This window comes from Cotesia glomerata, linkage group LG8, assembly GCF_020080835.1.
Source record: "Cotesia glomerata isolate CgM1 linkage group LG8, MPM_Cglom_v2.3, whole genome shotgun sequence".
In the NCBI taxonomy this organism is placed as follows: Eukaryota; Metazoa; Arthropoda; class Insecta; order Hymenoptera; family Braconidae; genus Cotesia; species Cotesia glomerata.
In genome coordinates, this window is record NC_058165.1 from 5,078,278 (window position 1) to 5,101,112 (window position 22,835).

The 22,835-nt window shown below is 26.9% G+C and overlaps 3 protein-coding genes across 3 annotated transcripts in view; 1 reads left to right on the plus strand and 2 right to left on the minus strand.

Moving 5' to 3' along the window:
* The window catches only part of LOC123270611, an 86,504-nt gene extending 67,081 nt beyond the window's left edge, over window positions 1–19,423 (minus strand). The window contains exon 1 of the mRNA XM_044736739.1: window positions 19,170–19,423. The gene's annotated coding sequence lies outside the window, so the exon portion shown is untranslated. The remainder of the gene's footprint in view (window positions 1–19,169) is intronic.
* Window positions 12,106–13,211, plus strand: LOC123270619. The gene has a single exon (XM_044736755.1). It carries the CDS (start codon window positions 12,498–12,500, stop codon window positions 13,122–13,124), a length of 627 nt encoding a protein of 208 aa, XP_044592690.1. The 5' UTR covers window positions 12,106–12,497; the 3' UTR covers window positions 13,125–13,211.
* A 2,290-nt stretch (window positions 19,424–21,713) lies between the features above and the next one.
* LOC123270848 lies at window positions 21,714–22,596 on the minus strand. The gene is made up of 2 exons (XM_044736993.1): window positions 22,472–22,596; window positions 21,714–22,422 (listed from the first exon to the last, which is right to left on the minus strand). Exons 1-2 carry the CDS (start codon window positions 22,594–22,596, stop codon window positions 21,714–21,716), a joined length of 834 nt encoding a protein of 277 aa, XP_044592928.1.
* Between the last annotated feature and the right edge of the window lie 239 nt (window positions 22,597–22,835).

Genomic DNA, 22,835 nt, shown 5'->3' on the forward strand with positions numbered 1-22,835 from the left:
GATAACTTATTACTTATCACAATATATTAAACTAATAAATTATATTAAGTCATTGCAAATGAACCTTGAAAAACCATAAATACAAAACTGTTCTAACGAAATTCAATTTGACAAAAAAAAAAACCTGTTTCCTTAAATAAATTAATTGGGAACTTAATTTTCCTCATATATTTTTAATAATATAGATTAGTAACAAAATAATTATGTTTGGCATTTTAGAAGGTTATGAAATATGTCAGCGTTTGGCTCTGAGAACAATCCCGTAGAGCTCTGAGAGCTCAACAATATTGAGTTATCAGAACTAAATAACATTTTGTTACTGTAACTCTACAACGAACAGTAAACTGTGTATCGTTGTGGTAACTCTACAGTTACGTTACCAGAACGAAATTTTTTTTTCCGGGTAAATTAAAAAATTTCAATAAAAATATTTATAATTGAAGATAACCAGTTTTTTGTGTCGATTAATCAAAAATGAAAAAATACCCTTTTGAAACTCAACTCCTCCATAATCATGACAATAGTATTTTACTCGTAAGTATTGAAAAAAAAATTGACATCCATTATTTTGTAATTTCAACAGTAAAAAAAATTTACAAAATTGAAAAAACAATTTTTTTTTAAACTTGAAAACTGCTAGAGTTTTTAAATAAAAACTTTGAATAAATTACTTTTATTTGTTTCAATACAAAAAGCCAAAAGGGTAGATTTTTCATTCATATATCTGGATATATTCTTTCCTACTATTTTTGAAATTAAAATGTTCAAAAATTATGAAAATTAACTTGGCAGATATTTAATAATTTTTGTAAGAGAAGATAAATAATAGCAAAAAAAAATTAGGAAAACGGTTGACCCTGAAGGCCATCCCTGCAACTTCCCGCCAATTCTATACCTAAACGCTTGAAATTGCACTTATGACGTTTTTGAGCTCTTCGAGCTCATAAATACAATTTGTGTATTATTTTGAGCTCTCCGAGCTCAAAAAATAGCTTTTGTATGCTTTTGAGCTCTTTGAGCTCAAAAGTTTGATAGAAATTTGATAAAACATTATTTTTTGAATTTTCAAATCGGAATAACTTTTGAATGAATGAACCGATTTTCACGCGGTTGGTGGCATTCGACGCAGTTTTTCAAGTTTCATATAGAATTTTCAAGTTGAATTTGATAGAGCGAAAAATTTCGGAGTAATTCCGAAAAAACACTTTTTTCGGTTTTCTTTCGTCAACGATAACTCACGAACGAATCAACCGATTTTGACCGGACTGGTGGCGATCGAGGTGGTTTTTTGATGTTAAGAGCTGATTAGTTTTTGGAATTGATCGATAAAGCCGTTTAAAAGTTATTCCAAAAAAACCACTTTTGAAAAAATTTTTTTTTGTAGTTTTTCTGCGATTTCTCAAAATCTACCGGTCCGAATCGTTCCAAAGTATATTCAAAATCTAAGTTTGGTCAAGCCCTTCAGAATGGCACCAACCGCGATCAAATCTATAGATATTTTTTACACCAGGAGGGTACTTGGATCTCCTTAAATAATATTAAAAAATAGTTAATTGACTGCTAACTTTAATATCGTTCAAAAATTTATTAAATAATTAATTTTCAATTTTTACAAAAATCTTAAAATAGTTTCTAAACAAAGTTTTTTTAGATTTTTTAATTTTGATAAAAGAAATTTGAAAGAATACGGAAAAAAGAAAACTCGAAAAATTACATTATAAATAGTAATAAGCATCCCGTCGTATTCAAAACTAGAAAAATTACAGTTCGAAATAACATTTTTCTAAATTCAAACTTTGAATTTTAATTTTCAGAACTTTCTACATAAATATTACATTTTACAATGTAATTCTTACAAAATCTGTAATAATTACTATCTGAAATTGTAATTTTTCCAATTTTCATCACGGAGCGCCACGTTACATTAATAATGTAATTTTTCTATTTTTCTTTTTTCCGTAAACTAAAAATTTTTAACTTCCCGCTAAGAAAATCGAAGATTTTCAAAAATCGGGAAGTTACACAGTAAAAAATTTTTCGTCAATGTGTAAAGTGTAAAAATTTTTGTGTAGAAAATTACACTCTAGTGTGTAGAATTTCACATTCTCATGTGTTGATTTAACACACTAGAATGTAGAATTAACATTAAATTGTGTAAAAACAGTCAGTAACACAAATATTTGTGTTAAATTTAACGAAAATTTTTTTAACTGTGCATTGTTTTCACCCCATTTTTCGAAAATCGAGTTTTCATCAGATCTCGACGTTTTTAGGTCCTAGGAAGCTTTCCTGACTATTTACGCGGTGATGTCACCGTGTCTGTATGTATGTATGTGTGTGTGTGTGGATGTATGTAAACCTCTTATAACTTTTGAACGGCTTGACCGATTTGATCGCGGTTGGCGCCACTCGAAAGGGCTTGACCAAACTTAGATTTTGTATATACTTTGGAACGCTTCGAACCGGTAGATTTTGAGAAATCGCAAAAAAACTACAAAAAAAAATTTTTTCAAAAGTGGTTTTTTTGGAATAACTTTTAAACGGCTTTACCGATCAATTCCAAAAATTAATCAGCTCTTAACATCAAAAAACCACGTCGATCGCCGCCAGTCCAGTCAAAATTGGTTGATTCGTTCGTGAGTTATCGTTGACGAAAGAAAACCAAAAAAAGTGTTTTTTCGGAATTACTCCGAAGTTTTCTACTCTGTCGATATAAACTTAAAGATTTTTCATGAAGCTTAAAAAACTGCGTCGAATGCCACCAACCACGTGAAAATCGGTTCATTCATTCAAAAGTTATCGCGATTTAAAAATTAAAAACATAGTGTTTTATCAAATTTCCATCAAACTTTTGAGCTCGAAGAGCTCAAAAGCATACAAAAGCTATTTTTTTGAGCTCGGAGAGCTCAAAATAATATACAAATTGTATTTATGAGCTCGAAGAGCTCTAAAACGTCATAAGTGCAATTTCAAGTGTTTAGGTATCGAATTGGCGGGAAGTTGCAGGGATGGCCTTCAGGGTCAACCGTTTTCCTAATTTTTTATTTCAGTTTTTATAAATCGAATATCTTCGGAATAACTTCATCGATTGACTCTAGTTCGATTTAACTCTCAATAAGCCTTTTCATAGCCATTTGGCGTGTCTCAATAAGTTGATTCATTTTAAAATAGCTTAGGACAAAATTTTATTTACACACACATGACGAAACCTCTAACCGGAAATATTTAGAATAACTTCCATTCCTAAGACCTCACACGTGGAAATATGATAAAAACTCTTTTAAAAATTAATATAAATTATTGATTTCAAAAGCGAAAATTTAGAAACATCATTTAACTTTTTTTTTTTTAAACAACCTCTAGAAAATTATTAATGTGGAAAGTATGACAGGGTTAATTATTAAAATAAAGTTATAAAAGAATAATTTTATTTTGTCGTTTGTTATAATAGAGTTCCAGGAATAAAATAAAAATCCTGGTAGCATTGCGAGATAATAAATACTAAGAGATACTTGAAAAAGTTTTTGCACTGCTAAGGGGTCGATAATGAGCTTACGAGCTACTAAAGAAGCCCTTCTCAGTAAAAATTGCCGGGTGATCCGGACGTGGAAAAAGTTTACGCCAGTTCGGTGTCATGCAATACGCAAACTTTCTTCAAACTCGCTTGAGGTAACTTCACAATAAGTACTGCATACTTTACGATACTTTTATTAAACAATCAGGTGCTTTTATCTCAAATTTATTAATAATTATATTAATTTACTGTAAGTTGTTATTATCAAACAAAGCACGTTATTTTTATTATTCATAATCATTAAAAACGATAAATTGGTGGTTACAGTGAAATTTAAAAATATTTATTCTGTGCGAGAATTTTTTTAGTATGTAATTACTAAACCACATTTATCGATTTTCATTTTTGTGCGATCGTAGTTATTGATTTAAATTAAAAGTATGTGAGCTTTAACAAATGTTCATTTTATGCAGCGTTCTATGATTTAATGGATCAATTTATTACTCTTGAATGAAATATGTAATTGCCTTAAAATACCTAGTTGACGGAAGAAATTAAAATTATCATTTTTATTACCCTATTAAATTAAGTTTTAGAAAAATTTATTAAAAGAAAAAAATATTCACACCACAATACATTTTTTACAGGAGGTAAAATTAGTTAAAGTGCATGTATAACCGATTTAAAATTATGTATATTAACCATAGCTTTGAATTAGGGTAGTTCCTTCGTGAAACGACTTTTCGACAGATTTTGTTAATTTTTTTTTCGCGGTTTAAGAATAATGTTTACTGATAAATTTCAAAGTTTAAACATTTTTGACCGTTTAGATAGCAAGATAATTAATTAAAAAATTCCCGATTTTCAAGCTTACTTCTCAAACGAAGAGAAAAGAATAGAACTTATCCTTATGTTGAATGCTAACCATTACCATGTTTCATAGTAACGAAAATTTTTGTGAGAACCCTGTGTAAATTTGCTAATAAAAATCTTAAAAATTGTCATAAAAATATGAACAATCACTCATTCGATGCGGAATTAAGTTCTGAAAATAATGTTGTTGTTTTTTTATTTTTTTGATGAAAATTTCAATTTTGTTATTAACAAAAAACATAACTAAAATAAAAAATCTCAGCTTTTCGTAAATAACTCAACAACTATTCGTGATATCAAAAATCGGAAAAGAGATCCTTAAAGAGGAGGAAATTTCTGAAAAAAAAATCTCGACTCCTAGAACTTTAGCTTGAAAAAAAATAATTTTTATTTGATGCTGAAAATAGGGTTCCGCGCAACTGCCGACGTATTTTAGCATCGGCGGGGCCGTGTGACAAAAGTCACGCGGAACCCTATTTTCAACATTAAATAAAAATTATTTTTTTTCAAGCTAGTAGTTCCGGGAGCCAAAAATTTTTTTCAGAAATTTCCTTCTCTTCAAGGATCTTTTTTCCGATTTTTGATATCACCAAGATATTGAGTTATTTACGAAAAACTGAGAATTTTTATTTTGGTTATGTTTTTTGTTAATAACAAAATTGAAATTTTCATCAAAAAAATAAAAAAACAACATTATTTTCAGAACTTAATTCCGCATCGAATGAGTGATTGTTCATATTTTTAACACTATTTTTAGGATTTTTATTAGCAAATTTACACAGGGTTCTCACAAAAATTTCCGTTACTATGTAGCATGGTAATGGTTACCATTCTAACATAGGAATAAGTTCTATTCTTTTCTCTCCGTGCATTGAAAGCATGTCAAACTCTCTGACTACCTAAATATTCTCTGTTATATTAAAAAAATCCCTCGACAAAATTGGAAAAAAAATTAGCAGAATAAAAAATAATATTTTTTGATTAATTAATAAAAAAAAAAGTAGCACTTTATCGTTTTATTGTCGAGATATAATAATTTAAATATTTTTTTTTGTCATTTTAATATAGTATTTCTAAGGTAAATAATTATTTGACAATTGTATCAATTTTCCGACGATAGTAAATGCTCTCTGGCCGCATTATACCATGAAGGAACTACCTTAAATCCAATGGATAATTTATTTGGTCAATTTTTTTTTTTCAGACGTTAATATTAATAATGATTACACTTTGAATTAGTGTCATTTCATTGTTTAATTTTGAGATCTTATGCATTAATTAATTTTACTAACAAAAATTTTAATTAAATTTTTAAAAAGTCGCATTTAGATAAAATCCAATTGACGATATATTTTTTTAGCAAAATTGCGGATCTTTAAATTTTTGAAATGATTAATATAAAAAAAAAATAGTCTTAAATTCTTTCTCTGTGTGTAAATAAATGTGTAAATTATTTGTTCTGAAGAAAAAATTCAAAGACAGTAAAACTAATATAAAAAAATAAAATTGTAAATTAAACATTAATTGTTTTTACTAAAATGCAAGTTTTCAAGATTTTTAATGATCTATAAAAGCACTTTAAAATTATTAAACATTAATTGATGGTTCACTAAATTAAACTGACTAAAAATTAAACGCCATAGACTTCAATAATAATTACATAATGAACGTAATTACATTGTGGATAAAATTACTTGATTTATGAGAGTAGAATATTGAAATTTTAGTTAAAGCACGGAAAAAAGTAAACTGTAATATTCACTCGGATTCCGGTTAGTTATCATAATTTCAAACAGTAAAGCGGACATCGGAGTGGCAAAAATGTAAATATTACAGAACTTAATGTAGAAAGTATAAAAGCCACAGTTTATAATTTAATATCCAAAATAAGTGATTAGTAGTTTTCACTATAGTAAATAACGACTCTTTCATCTTTAAAAATTACAGTTTCAAACAGTAAAAAATGCCATTTCAATAAATAGTCCATATTATGAAGAGAAGGGGAACTTAGATGAAAGAGAAAGGGGTCTCACTCTGGGAGAATTTAACATTTCAAACAGTAAAAATTATACTTTCAAAATATACATTTTACCAGTCTAAGCAAGTCAATAATTACAGTTTGACTTTTAGCGTTGCGTTTAAAATTTACCATTTTACTTGTAAATATTGACGTTGCTTGTATTAAAAATTTACTAACTTTATTTTATACTTTTTACATATCATAACATCATTTTTTAGGTACGAAATGATAAATATTAAAGTCTGAATTCTTAATTATTATACTTTAACATTTTAGACATTTACCTAGCGAATATTACTGTTTGAAATAGTATTTTCTTCCATGTAAAGAGTAAATTGCAACGTTTAAATTGTAAATATTACAATGTGAATAGTAAAATTACGATTTTACTGTTTGAAATGGTAATTTTTAGCAGTTGATCATTACTTATTATAAATCGACTGTTATTTATTACAGTTTACTTTTTTCCGTGTTGAGGTTGGATACCATTCTTGCGGTCTTTGAACGTTAAATTATCTATCGACTGAAAATATCTACAAAGATAAAAATACAAAAATTCATTGATCTTTTCGGGACCAAAAAATAATTCGGTAAATTTTTTCGAACTAGAAGTATGAAATTACCGGTATATAATTTATAAATTTTATAACAAAAATCAATAATTTTTTTTCTTGATTTTTTCGATATTATTCATTTATTTATTTATTTAAATAAACAAACTCAGCAGCTTAAACTATTAACAGGGTTAATAGTTACAATAGTTAGTATATAAAAAATTTATAATGTATGACAAGATGACTTATAAATAGTACAGTAATTTAATATTTAAATTGCTAAATGAATAGACTATTGATATTTGTTTGCAAAATTAAAAATTTTCTTTTTGTTACATCTAGAAAATTATTTTTTAATTTAATTTTATTTTGGTAATGACTCCTCACGGCTTAATCAGTCACAAAACCGTTTTGTGACGTTAAAAAATGGGTAAAATTACTCTTTAAAAGACCACTGTACATCTCTAGACTCAAACTAAATCATTGTGAAGATTAATTAGTTTATTTATTAAGTTTTAAGTTAATTTATTTCTTGAACGGTCTCTGTGCGGCCATTTATTGCGGTAATACTTGTCGTTTAATGAAAAATTTTCTTTTAAACTGACTAAAAATTATAAACTACAACCAAATATCAATTTCTAATGATCATAGTTATGACAATTGCTATTATTACTAATACAAAGGAACGATGAAACTTATAACGAGCTTGGTCGAATACAATCAAATGTACGATATATTAAGGTTAATATCATCAGATTTATAAGAACTACACGGAAAGAAAATTGAAGGAGTTTTTACTGTTTAACTATTGTAATTTTTACTAAATAAAATAGTAACGGTGGGTTATACTTCTCATTTAGTAATTTTTACGATCTACTATTGTAAATTTTATCCACCAAATAAGACTAGCAAGAGTCTTAAAAAGTCGAATACTATAGAGCAAATTATACAATATGTGTTTGTGAACTTTATAATTCAGCTATTGTAAAAATCCACAGTTGGTTTTTTTAAAACAAATATTACGGAGGGAGAGAGATAGAAGGTTGGACTAATTGGTACCTGTACAGTAATCGAAAAAAGAAACCGACATTTTCGTGCTATCTGGGAATCGAACCCAGAACTCTGTGTTGGCAGCCAGAGACTCTCCCTCTACGCTATCTGAGGTAAACTAAGACACATACCCTTTAACATTTACATAAACTCGGAGTCTAGCGCTGTGCACGGCCATCACTCACACTAATTGAGAAACATTCCAATTCAACTATTGTAAAATTTGCTATAGTTCTATTGGAAAGATACAGAGGCAGCACTGGAAATTTTCATCTCTTACTTTTTACAATAGTAATATCGTATTTTTTCATGAATAAATAGTATTTTTTCTTCTAAAATATTTGACAATTAATAGTAATAAAAGTATAGTCCAGCTTTACAATAGTTATATCGTAAATTTTCCCAGAAATTTTTTCCCGTGTAGGCTTCTTTGTTAAATAATAATTTTGTTAACTTGCATTTACAATTTTTTTTTATTTTCCAATGATATTTTTGACAGTATCATTGAAGACAAATGATTGATCTTTGGTAATTTTTTTTTTATTTTGACGTTTGTCCGTCTAGAACGAAATTTCTTTTTACGAAAAATATGATAAGGGTTTATAGAAAATAGCTAATTCAAGTAGAATTGCAAAAAAATTTTTTTTTGTGTCGAGACTGTTAATATTATAGCAAAAAATTGGAAAGTTTTTTACTATTAATGAAATTATAAATTTTGTTTAAAAAATTAATGAATACAAGTCAAGCGTTGAGAATGATTCTTTGTTGAGAACTTTTAAACTTTTTATAAATATGCATTTTTAAATTTTTTCGAGTATCTGATTAAAAAAAAAAAAAAAAAAAAAAGTTCTGAAATGTGTAATTTTAAGTTTATAACTATTTTAAATTCAAAACACTTGAAAACAATTTTCAAACTAGCTAGCATAAGTTTGATAGCCGCGAAATAAGTTTAATTCCAATCAAACAAACGTCAATCACTATAAAAGTATGTCCGTAAAGGTAGCACAGCACGGTTATTAGAATTTTTCGTTAAATCAATTCGACTTTAATGAGGATAAATTTGATAAAAAAAAATTTCTAATGATAAAATTATTTCTGAAAAGAAAGCTATTAAAAGTATAATTATATAACCAGGTATAAATTATTGTTATTATTATTACAAATTAAAACTGAAAAGTAATAATAATAATAATAACTAGCAACCTTGCAGTCACTTTTTTTTTTGTTTAAATGTTTGTTTATTAAAAAAATAATACGTCTTACATTAGAAATACATGAGTGATTGGCTAAACAAACAGAAATTAAAACAGCCATACATTTTTTGAATAATAAAAATAAAAATCATTTGAACAAGAAAGACCGCAGTTTGCGGTACGCACAAGTTTTGACCCAGTTTTTTTTTTTTTTATATTAATCTGGTTTTGAAAAATAATTATTTTTGGTGAAGCCGAGGCTATAGTTCCACTCGTTCGTGTAATAAAACTTTTTGATTTTATGGAAAAATAGGAAAAAAAAACCATATCTTTACTCTGTAATCTTGCAGTCACTATGTGACTGTCGTGACTTGTGAACTATAAATAAATAAAATTTTGCTTTATTAAATAATGACTTTTGTTAAACTGCACTGTACTTTTTTAATTATTGATGTTTTTAAAGATATAAGCTCATCCCGATGTTACACTCATCAAGAACTTTCATTTGAGTACCCACATGCATTTTCATATATTTTTCATATATGCATATATATATATATATATATAATATATATAAATATATAAAATATTGATGTGGGTACTCAAATAAAAGGTCTCGATGAGTGTAACATCGGGATGAGCTTATATCTTTAAAAGGGTCAATAATTCACAAGATACAATGTAATTTCTTAATTATGTTAAATTGCACTGTACTTTCTTAACTATTGATATTTTTGAAGATATAAGCTCATTCCGATGTTACACTCATCAAGAGTTTTCATTTGAATATCCACATGCATTTTCGATATATTTTTCATATATACATATATATAGTATATATATATAATGAAAGTGGGTTTCGTAGACCGTCAATCACGCAAAAACTACTGAACGTATTGACATGGGACTAGGACCATTCGATGCGGAATGAATTGTAGATGGTTATAGGCTACTTATTTTTCGAATTCCATCAATCCTTCACCATTTTATTTCTATTTAACTTTAATAAACATTTTTTCCCGCCGATAAAAACAAAAGACGAGCATTTTTCTTCAATTTATTTGTTTTTTTTATCGGCATAAAAGGAAATAATTTTTATTACGTTACTTTTTTGAGAATTTAGTTCTATATATACCTACGCGTGGGCGAATGCGTGGGTGGAAAATATACATATATAACGAAATAGGGTTCCTTTGATAAAAGTTGACGTCAAAACTACTGAAGCTATCGGGATGGGACTGCTACCTTTCGACGCAGAATTTTTTCATATATGGTTATAGGCTACTTATTTTTTGGATTTTATCAACCCTTTCTAATTTTTTTTACAATTTACTTTTATATACATTTTTTCCCGCTAATAAAAACAAAAGACTCATTTTTCATTCATTTGTTTTTAATACGATTTTCTTTTGTTTTTATTACATAACCTTAATATTTGATTGATTTCACGTCATTTAAAAAAAAAGTTAAAGAAAGAAGCTAATTATGTCTGGTGAACTAAGTGTTGAAAATTTATATTTATATGCTGATCGTATGTTTGGTTATGGTAAAATTGGTTTCAAGGATTAAAATAGTTAGATATCTATGAAATCTACTGAAAATGTTGTTGTTTATCAACTAGGACTTTTTGAAACATAAAATTTAGACCCTGTCTATTGAGTTTCAATAACATTTGCTAAAAATTTCCTTGCAACAAACGTCTCTTTACCAGCGGGAAAAAAGTCATTGTAAGGTTTCCAAAACTTAACATTATATGTAGTAATTCGGTCAACGAACTTAGAATTTTACATACATGTTATTTTTGCTGATTACATAAAAGTGATTACATAAAAAAAAAAATTGATGTTGCTGAGAAAATTTTAAATGACAAAAAAATTCTTCGCACTTGAAGCTAGACAGACTTCAACTTTACTTATGAGACTTGCAATGACATTAACTAAAACTTTCAATACTCATTTGGAATCTGTGCAAGTCAAAACAATACTCTAATTAAATTTCAAGTCTAGATCTAAAAATGCAATTCTATAAAGCGCCCAGCGAAGCGGGCGGGTAACAGCTAGTATATATATATATATATATATATATATATATGAAAAATCCATGTGGGTACTTAAATGAAAGGCCTTGATGAGTGTAACATCAGGATAAGTTTATATCTTTAAAAATGTCAATAGTTCACGAGATACAAGATCATTTCTCAATTATCTATCTAGAGATGAAGCATTTCTGAATGCAGCCTAAATACTTATCATCATAAATTGACTATTGGTGAGAATGATATGAAACCCTGAAAAGGCACAACTCCACGTCAAGACGTTTACAACGATACCAAATTTAACCATAAAAACTCATTTTATCATATAAATACACTGGCCATAAAATTAATAAAATTTTACTTATTCTCTTAATAATATAGATAATAATAATCTAAACTTATTTTTAAAAATTATATTATTATTATTTATTTACAATAATAAGTAACAATTTTCTTTTTTTCATATCTAAAATTTGACGGCATTTTTAAGTAAAATTTTTAAGCGCAGTCGTAAATTTGATTACTGACACTATTGACCTAAATATTAATTTTGAAATAAATAATATAATTAATAATAAAAATTTCAGATGACATTAGAGTCATGGTGAGACGTGATCGGATTGAAAAACCCGATAAAGAAGAAAAAAAATTGGCAACCGTTGAGGAAGAAGAGAAAGACTTGAATCAAGGTTTCGGTGATTGGTTAAGATCAACTGACGGTGTGGAAATGATGAGGCTGTTTGTAATAGCCAATTCGCTGCTTGTTTTTGTGACAATCGGTTGGCCTAATGTCCAGCAAGCCTGGTCCATAATCAAGGATTATGTAATGGGCGAAGAAGAATAATAATAAATGCTGGTGAAATTAAACCAACTTTAAAAAGTTATAAATAGTAAACGCCAATATATTTTATTAAAAAAAAAAAAAAACTGTTCCAGTATCAGGACGTTAAAAATTAAATTTTAATGAATGACAAAATAACTTGTGCTCATCTAAAACTCGGACGGATATTAAGTTTATTCCTCATTTCTTGAACAAGTATCGATTTTCGAAGCACTACTCCGAGAAAACTGGCTCAACGTGAGTAATTGTGTTACTCGGGTAAATTTTACTCTATTCCGGGGCAACGTGAAAGTGAAAAAGCCTCGTCTCCAGAGGAAGTACTATTCCCGAGTGGAAATTTAAGAAAGATAAAAAATTTTACTACCAACACAATTATAATTATAAGATAAAATAGTTATAATTTAAAGAATAAAAGTTATGTTGGCTTTTGCAATTCGTGGTTTTGTTTTGCTTAGCGTTATTGGCTGGTACAGTAATAGCGTTTGGAAAATGATTGATGGTTACTTTAGAGACAAATTTAACAAGTATTTACGTGAGGAGTATCAAAAGTATCCGCAAATGAAAAAAGACGTCCAGCTTACGGAAAGAGAAATCAATGAAATTGTTGAAACAGCAGGTAATATTGACAGAAAACATCGGGAAGAACTATTGAAAGAAAATTCAGAAAACAATAATTTTAAAGAAGAATTTAATTTAAATTCTAAAACAAAAGATGTTTTTAAATTTAATAATAAAGATGGAAAGAAGGATAGGGTTGAAGTGAAATCGAGTAAAGAAAATTTAAAGAAGAAAAAATTGAAGTTTAAAAATTCAAGTCGAGATAAAGTAAGAGGCGAAATTTATAACGCAGATGATGACTTTTCGGAGTTTGAAAGTGATGATGATAAAAAAACTAAGTTTAAAGGGATACGAGTCAGTAGTTTAGCGTTTAAACCTAAAGCTGATATTGGTAGTCTTGATATTGTTTCAGAAGATGAATTTTGTCCAATTAGTTTGAATGATTACGATGAAGAAACGTGTCGAGAAACTAAAGTGTGGCCTTAATAAACTTTATTTTAAATCACTAATTTCAATATCATTTTAATTTGTTATGATATAATATACTTAATAAAGATTCAATTTAAATAATAATTAGTTTATAATTTTAGTAGTTTCTTTCTACACTGATAAAAATTTTTTTAATTTAGTTTTTAGAGCACAAGTATAGTTTCAAAATCGAATATCAAGTCTAACAATCTAAGAAAAAAGTTAATTATTTATGGATGGTAATATTACGATATTGCCTTGGAAGTTTACACTGAAAAAAAAGTTAACTTGATTGAAGAGAAAAATTCTTGAACCAAGAATATAATTTTGAAGAGGGTAATTGTCTTGAATCAAGACGAAAAATTCTTGAATCAAGTAAAATTCCCTTAAATCAAGATTTTTTCTACTCAAATGAAGAATATTAAGTTCTTCAAAATTACATGCTTGATTCAAGAACATTTTTTTGTATGTAGAATCTATTTATTAAGTTTAATAGTATTTTTATGCATATACTTCAAAAATTAGCATATTGTATTTAGTATAATGGTTAAATTACAAGACGAAAACACGCTAAAATAAAATACTAGAGTTTATAAAAAAAAAAAAAAGTCAAACTTTCGTAGACTAAACTTACAAAGTTAACGATGGAATAAAAAATTTTATAGTAATTTTAATAAAATTTTAGTAAATTTGATACACATTTGTGGAATTTTAGTAGATAAAATGAGATTTTTAATCAAAACAGTTTTTGGTACTTTTACAGTGTTGAGTTTGTAATATTACATGACGTCAATTTATCATTATTACCAATAATAATTGATAAAAAGGCCATTCGGTAGCCGAAATGGAAGTAGATTTCATAGTGAATCCAACAACTACTAAAAAAATCATTTCTAAAACGAATGCAAGAGTAAAATTCCATTGTAACATTACATGACGTCAATTTATCATAATTAACAATAATAATTGATAAAAAGGCCATTCGGTAGCCGAAATGGAAGTAGATTTCATAGTGAATCCAACAACTACTAAAAAAATCATTTCTAAAACGAATGCAAGAGTAAAATTCCATTGTAACATTACATGACGTCAATTTATCATTATTACCAATAATAATTGATAAAAAGGCCATTCGGTAGCCAAAATGGAAGTAGATTTCATAGTAAATCCAACAACTACTAAAAAAATCATTTCTAAAATGAATGCAAGAGTAAAATTCCATTGAATAGACAAAGAGAGTAAGTAATTTTTGGCCTAAACTGATTGTGAGGTATGCAAATTAAAGTTTATTTGATAAGCTTTCAGATGCAATTTACAAAACTTTTACAAGTTATCGCATTTATTAGTTATTTCGCAAAGAAACAGTAAAGTGCCAATTTTTAAGGATTTTGATGAATTCAAATTTCTGTAATTCCTAAACTATTTAATTAAAAAAAATATATAAGTATGCAAATTAAAGCTTACATAATAAGCTTTTAGATGCAATTTACAGAAATTTAATATTATATCGTGTTTAATTGTTATTGCACGGAAATACGGTAAAACTGAAAATTTTTTAATTGCTGTCGTTTTTAAACTAATCGATAGATTTGGCTCATTTATTAAAAATCTATAATTTTGTAAACTTTGAGAAGCTTAATGAGTAAATTTTTTTACTCCGTCAAGGAGTTTTTCTATTTTAATTCAATACAAAACTTCTAAAAAACTATAAAACAGATATAAATTGTATCAAAGAGAAATTTTAATTTTTATTTCAGATTTTCTCCTTCGATCAAATGAAAATGTTTGCTTTAGTTTAAGAAAGAGATTAAAAAAGTCGAAGAAATCATCTTCTTTACTTCAATATACAGAAAAGTGCTTACAACTTTCTCGTTTTCTAATTTTGATAACCTGCTATTTTCGAAGGAGTATCTTCGGATAATTTGAATTAAACTTTTTAAATTATAATTTTCCTATTTTTTTTTCTTACTAGAATGAATTTTTTTACAAATTAAAAAAACTGTTTTTTAATAAAAGAATCAAAATGTCGATTCATTTAGTATCTTGCATTTCATAAGAGTAATATTTTAATATTAGACTGGTCAAATAATTTTTTCCGACGCTTAATGAAACGTTTTCTGGCTCTCGGTCATATCAAATGAACGAAAAAGTTATACGCATAGAAAAATACTCTTGGAATCATAAAAAAACTGGATGAAATAATTTAATTAAAAATTGAAAATTTAAAGTTTATAATAATGATAATCCTGTTCTACTTGATATATACAGAATATACATTTTAAGGTAATTGTCATGGTACAATATTGTCAAAAAATTAGAGATTATATGCACCGCAAAAGTATATAAGCTTATCTTTAAGTAATCCATAATTTTCACGCAAAACTGTACCCGAGGAGACGCAACCCATACAATTGTTTCTGTCCGACTCCGTAGATATATACTTTTTCATAATTTGTTGAACTTTAATCCGTTATTTATAAATAATTAGACGGTCAAAAATTTTTTTTTATTTATTTTTAAACTCACAACAAATACATTAAAAGACTGTCAGTTTTTTGGAAGTTTCTGACAGTTTTTTTTTTATAACTCAGAAACTGGTACAGAACTACAGAGAGCGTATGCAATCAATGTTAAATATCCAATTTTTAATTGAATTCATCTCGGGTTATAGGTAATCAATTGACTTCAAATTTTTAGGGTAATTGTATCATCATGTCCTTAATAATTGTACAAAAATTTATAATTTTCTGACGGTATGCCGTAACCACGACAACTACCTTAAATCTTTAATATTACCATTAGGTGACAAGATACAATGTAATTGTTCAATTATTAATATTTTTAAAGATATAAGCTCATCCTGATGTTATTCTCGTCGAGACCTTTTATTTGAGTACTCACATGCATTTTTTATATATTTTATATATATGATATTTCTGATATTTGTGAAATATATAAAATATATAAAAAATTCATGCACGGAAAGAAATACATTGCGGATATCCCTATGTCGTTGTATTGCATTGCTATAAGCCCTAAGCATATAGGATTATCTACTATACTGCATGGTACCAAAATCTTTGCGTCTATTACACGGGCGCATAGGAGGCTTGACGTGACAGCATTGCCGCCAGCCCCATAGTGCATCGCAGATGTCGCAATGCTACTAGTTTTTCCCGCGATATTACTTAGCGCGACAATCAATAATTCTATCTAATTACGGCCAATATTTCATGGGTACAACTACTGTACCGACATAAAAATTAATAAATTAGTAAAACTACTTTGAAATTAATTGTAACATTAAACTAGTTTAATACAAAATTTTTAAATATTTTTCATCGAACACACTGATAGAAGGATTTGTTTATATTTAATAAGCTTTATTAACTGTTAATAAATGATTTTTTAACATCATAGGATTTAATGAATATTTATTAACAGTTTATAAATTATTTATTAAATGTTAATAAATATTTGTTAACAGGTAACAAATATTTATTAACAGTTAATAAGTAATTTGTTTAGTACAATTTATTAACTGTTAAAAATATTTATTAATGGTTAATGAACATTTGTTAACTGTTAACGAATATTTATTTAAAATAAAAAGTAAAAATAGCAATTTCCTTTTGACACTTTTTATAACCCTATAGCTGGAATACATGATAATAATTAAATTCACTAAATAAATTAACGTTTTTAATATTTAAAAATATAAAAAATAATTATGAGCTATGATAAAATTTGGTATTTTATAATAAATGTTATTATAATGTAATATAATTAATGCAAATAATTTATAAAGATGATTTTTATTTGTAAGCCATCTTTTCTTTATATCATATGACATTGCAAATTGCAAGCGAAACAAATTCACTCTACAAAATATTTACTAATTGTTAATAAATATTTCTTAACTAAATAAATACTTATTAACTATTAACAAATGTACTTTCCACCCAAATAGATATTTATTTAATGTTAAAAAATATTTATTAAAATTTAATAAATTAAATAATTGTCTTCAAATAAATTAAATTATTAACAGTTAATAAATCCTTCTATCAGTGCATAACCCATTCAATTAATTAAACTAATTTTGTTACTACTCTAATATCAGCATAAGAGATATAACAATAACGGATAGACTGTTCTGCCAGGAGCATCGTAAATGTCACCAGTCAATATGGGTCTGACGCCCATAGTGACATTGGCATATCAGCTATAACTATTGTTGATGTTACTATTCCCACCATAGCCAAATCATCTATGCTGACGATTTTTATATCGAATCAAAATCTTCTAAACCATACAGTATAGTGTTCACATCCATAGTGACATAGTGATATCCGCAATGTATTTCTTTCCGTGTGTGGGTATTCAAATGAAAGGTCTCGATAAGGTTAACATTAGGATGAGCTTATATCTTTAAAAATATCATTAGGTGACGAGATACAGTGTAATTTCTAAATTATAGATATTTTTAAAGATATAAAGAGAATTCATTTATAGGTAGTCAATCGATTTCAAATTTTTAGGGTAATTGTATCATCATGTCCTTAATAAGTATACAAAAATTTAGAATTTTCTGACGGTATGCCTTAATTTAATCACGACAACTACCTTAAATGTAATAATTTAAATACTTCCTGTGAATATAAGAATTATCTTAATAATTTTTTTTTAATTTTTTAAAACTTAACGAAATATGTTATTACATTAAATTTAAATCATCATAATTATACACTGTCAAGAAAATATAAATTCATATAATTTGATACAAATATGAATTCAGTAGAGAAATATTTTCATATAATTTATTTCTATAAATCATGATTATTTGATTTTATGTATTTATTTTAAAATTTTTAATCATAAATAATATTTACATTAAATCATTTAAATTCATGATAAAATTCATTGAAATCTCATAAAAGTTTTTAGATTATTATTTCAAATATTTCAATTTTTTTTATTGATTGTTAATTCTAAAATTTAAAAATCAAAAAAAGTTTGAAATAAATTTTAGATCTTTACAAATTTTTAGGGAGTATTAAAAAAAAAATGCTTCCTGATACTCCAACATAAAAATATACTTTAAAAAATGATGACATAAAAAAATACTCATTATTCTTAAATTTCTCAGTGATATATAGTTTAAATTTTAATTCGTTCAAAAGTCAAAATTTCAATTTTAGTACTCTTAAATTTAAAAATCGAGACAAACTTTGTTTTTTATTGTAACTACTAATATTAGATCAAAGTTATTCAAAGTTTCTACTCCAGAAAATTCCCATAAATTTGAAACAAATATACTTCCGATAAACTATGCGGCATCAAATAAAAACTTTAGCTTAACAATTTTATTCAAAAATAAATTTTCTTGGAAAAATTATTTTACAATCATACTTTTGCATAGTTTGCAATGAATTTCCGCTTCAGATAAATTGCATTATATTCAATAATATTTCCATTTACTGAACAATTTTATCCAAAGTTAAATTTATCAACAGTAAAAAATTTTTGTACTTGACATTTATTTATAATAAAATTAAAAACTGTTAATTTTTTTAATTTTAATAAATTATTTTTAAAAAAATTTAATAAAAATTCTGCATTAAAATCAAAAAAACTAAAGTTTAATTTTTAAAAAATATTTTCTGACAAAAAAATTGACAGGAGCATGCTAAAATTTTAATAAATTTTTCAGAGTAAAAATTAATTTTTTGTTTTTTATAAAAAAGAAGAAAAAAAAATTTCAAACTTACTGATATTTAAAAAGCATTTAAATTTTCAATTTCACATAATTGTAATAAATGACGACGTTTAATTAAAATTCGCAGAAGATTTTTTATAATCTCCAGATTCTTTTTTTTTCTTTTAATTTATAGGTTATTTCGCTCTTCTTAACTTCCAAACAATAAACGAATTTAAAAAACTACTTGCGAGCTATTATAAACAAAATATAGACATACTTAAAAGAAAACAAAACAAAAAAAATATTATTACTAACCTAGTAATTAGATTGATTGAAATTATTATAAAAAACAATTTACTAACCTAGGTTACGTGTTGACTGTGCAGCAGGATATTTAACAATAATTAAAAACAAGTAAAAAATTTTGTTTCACGTTAAAAACAATGCACTATTTTTCAGCGGTTGTTTATGCATTTTTACACATATATTCACGAGTTAACATACTTACATTACAGATTAACACTGACAACACGATAAATCATCAAATGAGAGCGCGTCATTTTCCAGGAGTATGTCGTCCACACACACATGCTGCACATACCATGCTTACACATACCCCCAGTTACTAAATATGTGTGTACATATACATGTTACATAAACTATGTGAATGCTCACAATCCATCCCTAGTTTGAATATTTTTGCACACATTCTGTGCGAGCAGCACTGTCGGACTTTCAAATATCAAATCCCATGTGTTTTTTTTTTTTATTATTTTGTAGATAACTTCTTAAATTTTTTTTTTAATTAAAAGTATAAAAAGTTAAGTGAAATTTTTTAATAATAAAATAATTAATGTTTTTTCTTCTGAAGTGAAATTTTATTTTTAAAAATTAAAAGTTAGGTTATACATTAACCTGTAGTTAATTTAATTGATTTAATTATGAATGACATTAAAGTTAATAACTGTCACTTTTGACTATTTTTTAATATTATAATAATAAAGTTAGCTGACATTTTTAATTTTTTTATTTTTCTTCATTTATTAAATTAGAACTAAAAAATGTTTTTTTTAAAATTGCACTTACAGTTTTTCAAATTTTCTACATGTCAATTTTTTTTTTTTAATTGTTTGTAATCATTTTTTTCAAATAAAAAAAATTATAAAAATTTTTAGATGTCAGCTAACTTAACTTTCATTTCAATTCTATTTAACAAACAAATTTGTAAAAAATTATTATTAAAAAATTGCATTTTTAATTTTTTTAAATTTCTACAAGTCAATTTTTTTTGCTCTAATTTATTTAAAAAAAAAATTCTAAAAATTGTTAAATATCTGCTACTTTAATTTTCATTAATTATTAATTAAAATTAATTTAAGATATATTTGATAATTTTAATATTTTTAATAAATAAATTGACGTAGAAATTTTTAAAAATTAAAAATGCAATTTTTCTAAAAAGAATTTTTTGGAACAAATTTGTTTGTTGGATAAAATAAAATAATTATCGTGACTGCTAAATTTAATGTCATTATAATGACATTTATATATAATTATGATACTGAAATCAGCTGATAACTGATAATTTCTAGTATAGAATTTTTTTTTTAACAAATAAATTGGTATAAAATGATTTAAATACACAACAAACTAATAAGCAGATTACACACCAAATATTTGAGAAGTTAAATATTGCAAATTTTACTACTAATATTTTAAATATCAGAGAATTTAACAATAAAAGGAGGCAAAGTGGACAAAATAGCACGCAAACCTCACGTTCACTTATTGTTAAATTTAAATCACCTGAAATTTGTGAACACATCATTGAAGTCAAACGCCGTTCCCCAAAACTTCTGGCTAAAAACGTCTTTAATACTTCTTCTGACTCTAACCAAAACAAATTTATCTACATAAACGAGTTCTTACATCCTGATATATATAAATTTGTACAGAAGATAAAAACTAAAGCCAAACTATCAAAAATTAAATACGTCTGGACTGACCGTGGCAATGTCTATGCAAAGAAGGATGATGATTCACCTAAGTTTCATATCAACACTGAAGATGACCTTGAAAAACTTTTATAGCAACAAATTGAACAGCCTATTGTAACCAGTACATCAATAAACATCTTAAGTCTCAATATAAACAGTTATTTAGCCCATCTAGCACAATTTGAAGCTCTTGAATGAAACTGCAATTAAACTTACGACTGATGGGGAAACAGTAGCTGATTGGGCTAAAGAAGTTGGCCTTGAAATAAATTTTTCAAAAACTAAGATTATGATTCTTGGAAGTAACAGAAGACTCAAGCTCTTAGACAACTGTGATCTTCCTTCAATTATTATAGATGGAAATGTAATACCCTATGTTAATACAACCAAGCATTTGAGAATTCACCTAACCAGAAATCTTTCTTCGGATGTCCATGTTGCCCATACTACTCGTAAAGTCTACGCTACGTTAAATTACCTGAAATATAGGAGAAATATTCTCTCTACGTCCACTCGCAAGCTCTTAGTCATGTCCACTATCATCCCAATTATTGAATATTGTTCATTAGTCTTTCTTGATTCACCAAAAAAGTTAGACTACAAACTGCAGCGTCTCGTGAATAACACTATCAGATTCATATTCAATCTTATTTATTTATTTATTTATTTTATTGAAGACATTCGGCCCTAGAACTGACGTTCCCTAAAGGCCGTAGATATTTAATAGTATTATTACATAGTGAGTAAGTACTTTGAATACAAAATTATAAAGTAATTTGAATACAAAATTAAAAAGTAATTTGAATACAAAATTAAATAGTAATCTGAATATAAAATTAGAAACCATTTTGAATAACATTTTAATCATATAAGTAAATGAACACTTATTATTATTATTGACTCTCTAGTTCAAATGTCTTTATCAAAAATTAATTTGTAACACAACGTCTGAAACTCAGCTGAAGAATTCACGGCCACAAGATCACTCGGTAACTGATTCCATTCCCTCACTGCAGTCAACAAGAATGAATTTTCATAGGCAACAGTCCTACAGGCAGGCTGATGCAGAACTTGATTTCTACGCTCAGCACGACCCCTGACATCAAGCAATATTTTGAAATTCGAATGCAACAACTTATGATGCTGCATATTTAGCATTTTATACACCAGACTCAAAATTAGAAACTCACGCCTACTTCGGAGCGTCAACCATCCAAGTCTCCTCCTGTAAGGTGTTATGTGCTCAAACCGCCGAGCTCCAAATATGAATCTGATGCAAGCATTGAACTTCCGCTGGAGCCTAAGTTGCAAAGTCCCCGAAATATTTGTAAATACAGCACTGCAATAATCAAATATAGGCAATATCAGACCAGCAACTAGTCTTCTCCGCATTGAAGCACTTAGCACCTTACTGTTCATTTTCAATCGAGCAAGACAACTCATCGCTTGTTGGCTAGTAGATACCACTTGGTCATGCCAAGACAAAGTACTGTCTAAGAGAACACCAAGATACTTGACAGTGGAGACATAGACAACAGGCACTCCATTTACGAGCACACTAGGTGCATTCTGACAAATGCACTTCAAAACAATCTTAGACGTGATGAACATATCACTCCTTACAGGCATAAATTAAATTGGCTCACAATTAAATCCAAAAGACTTACGCTTTAGCTTGCTTTATGTTCAAGCTTCTAAACTCGGGTGAACCCAAGTTCCTTAGGAGTCTTTTTATAGAAGAACCATCTGATATCAGAAGATCTGACAGAATTGCAGCGAAATTTAATAACATTCTTTTCAAAATGCCAAATTTCTCGACTACAATCTACGAGCATTCATTTGTAATCTCTGCAATTCGAATCTGGAAAAAGCTACCCACTGAAGTCATAGAATCACTCAGCCTAGACTCCTTCAAAAATAAAGCTTTTGAATTTTTTGTGAAACTAGAACGAAAAAATGTACTATAAATGTCAAACAGGCCATTTAAAAATTTAAAATAAAAAATTTACATTCTAAATTACTAAAGTATCT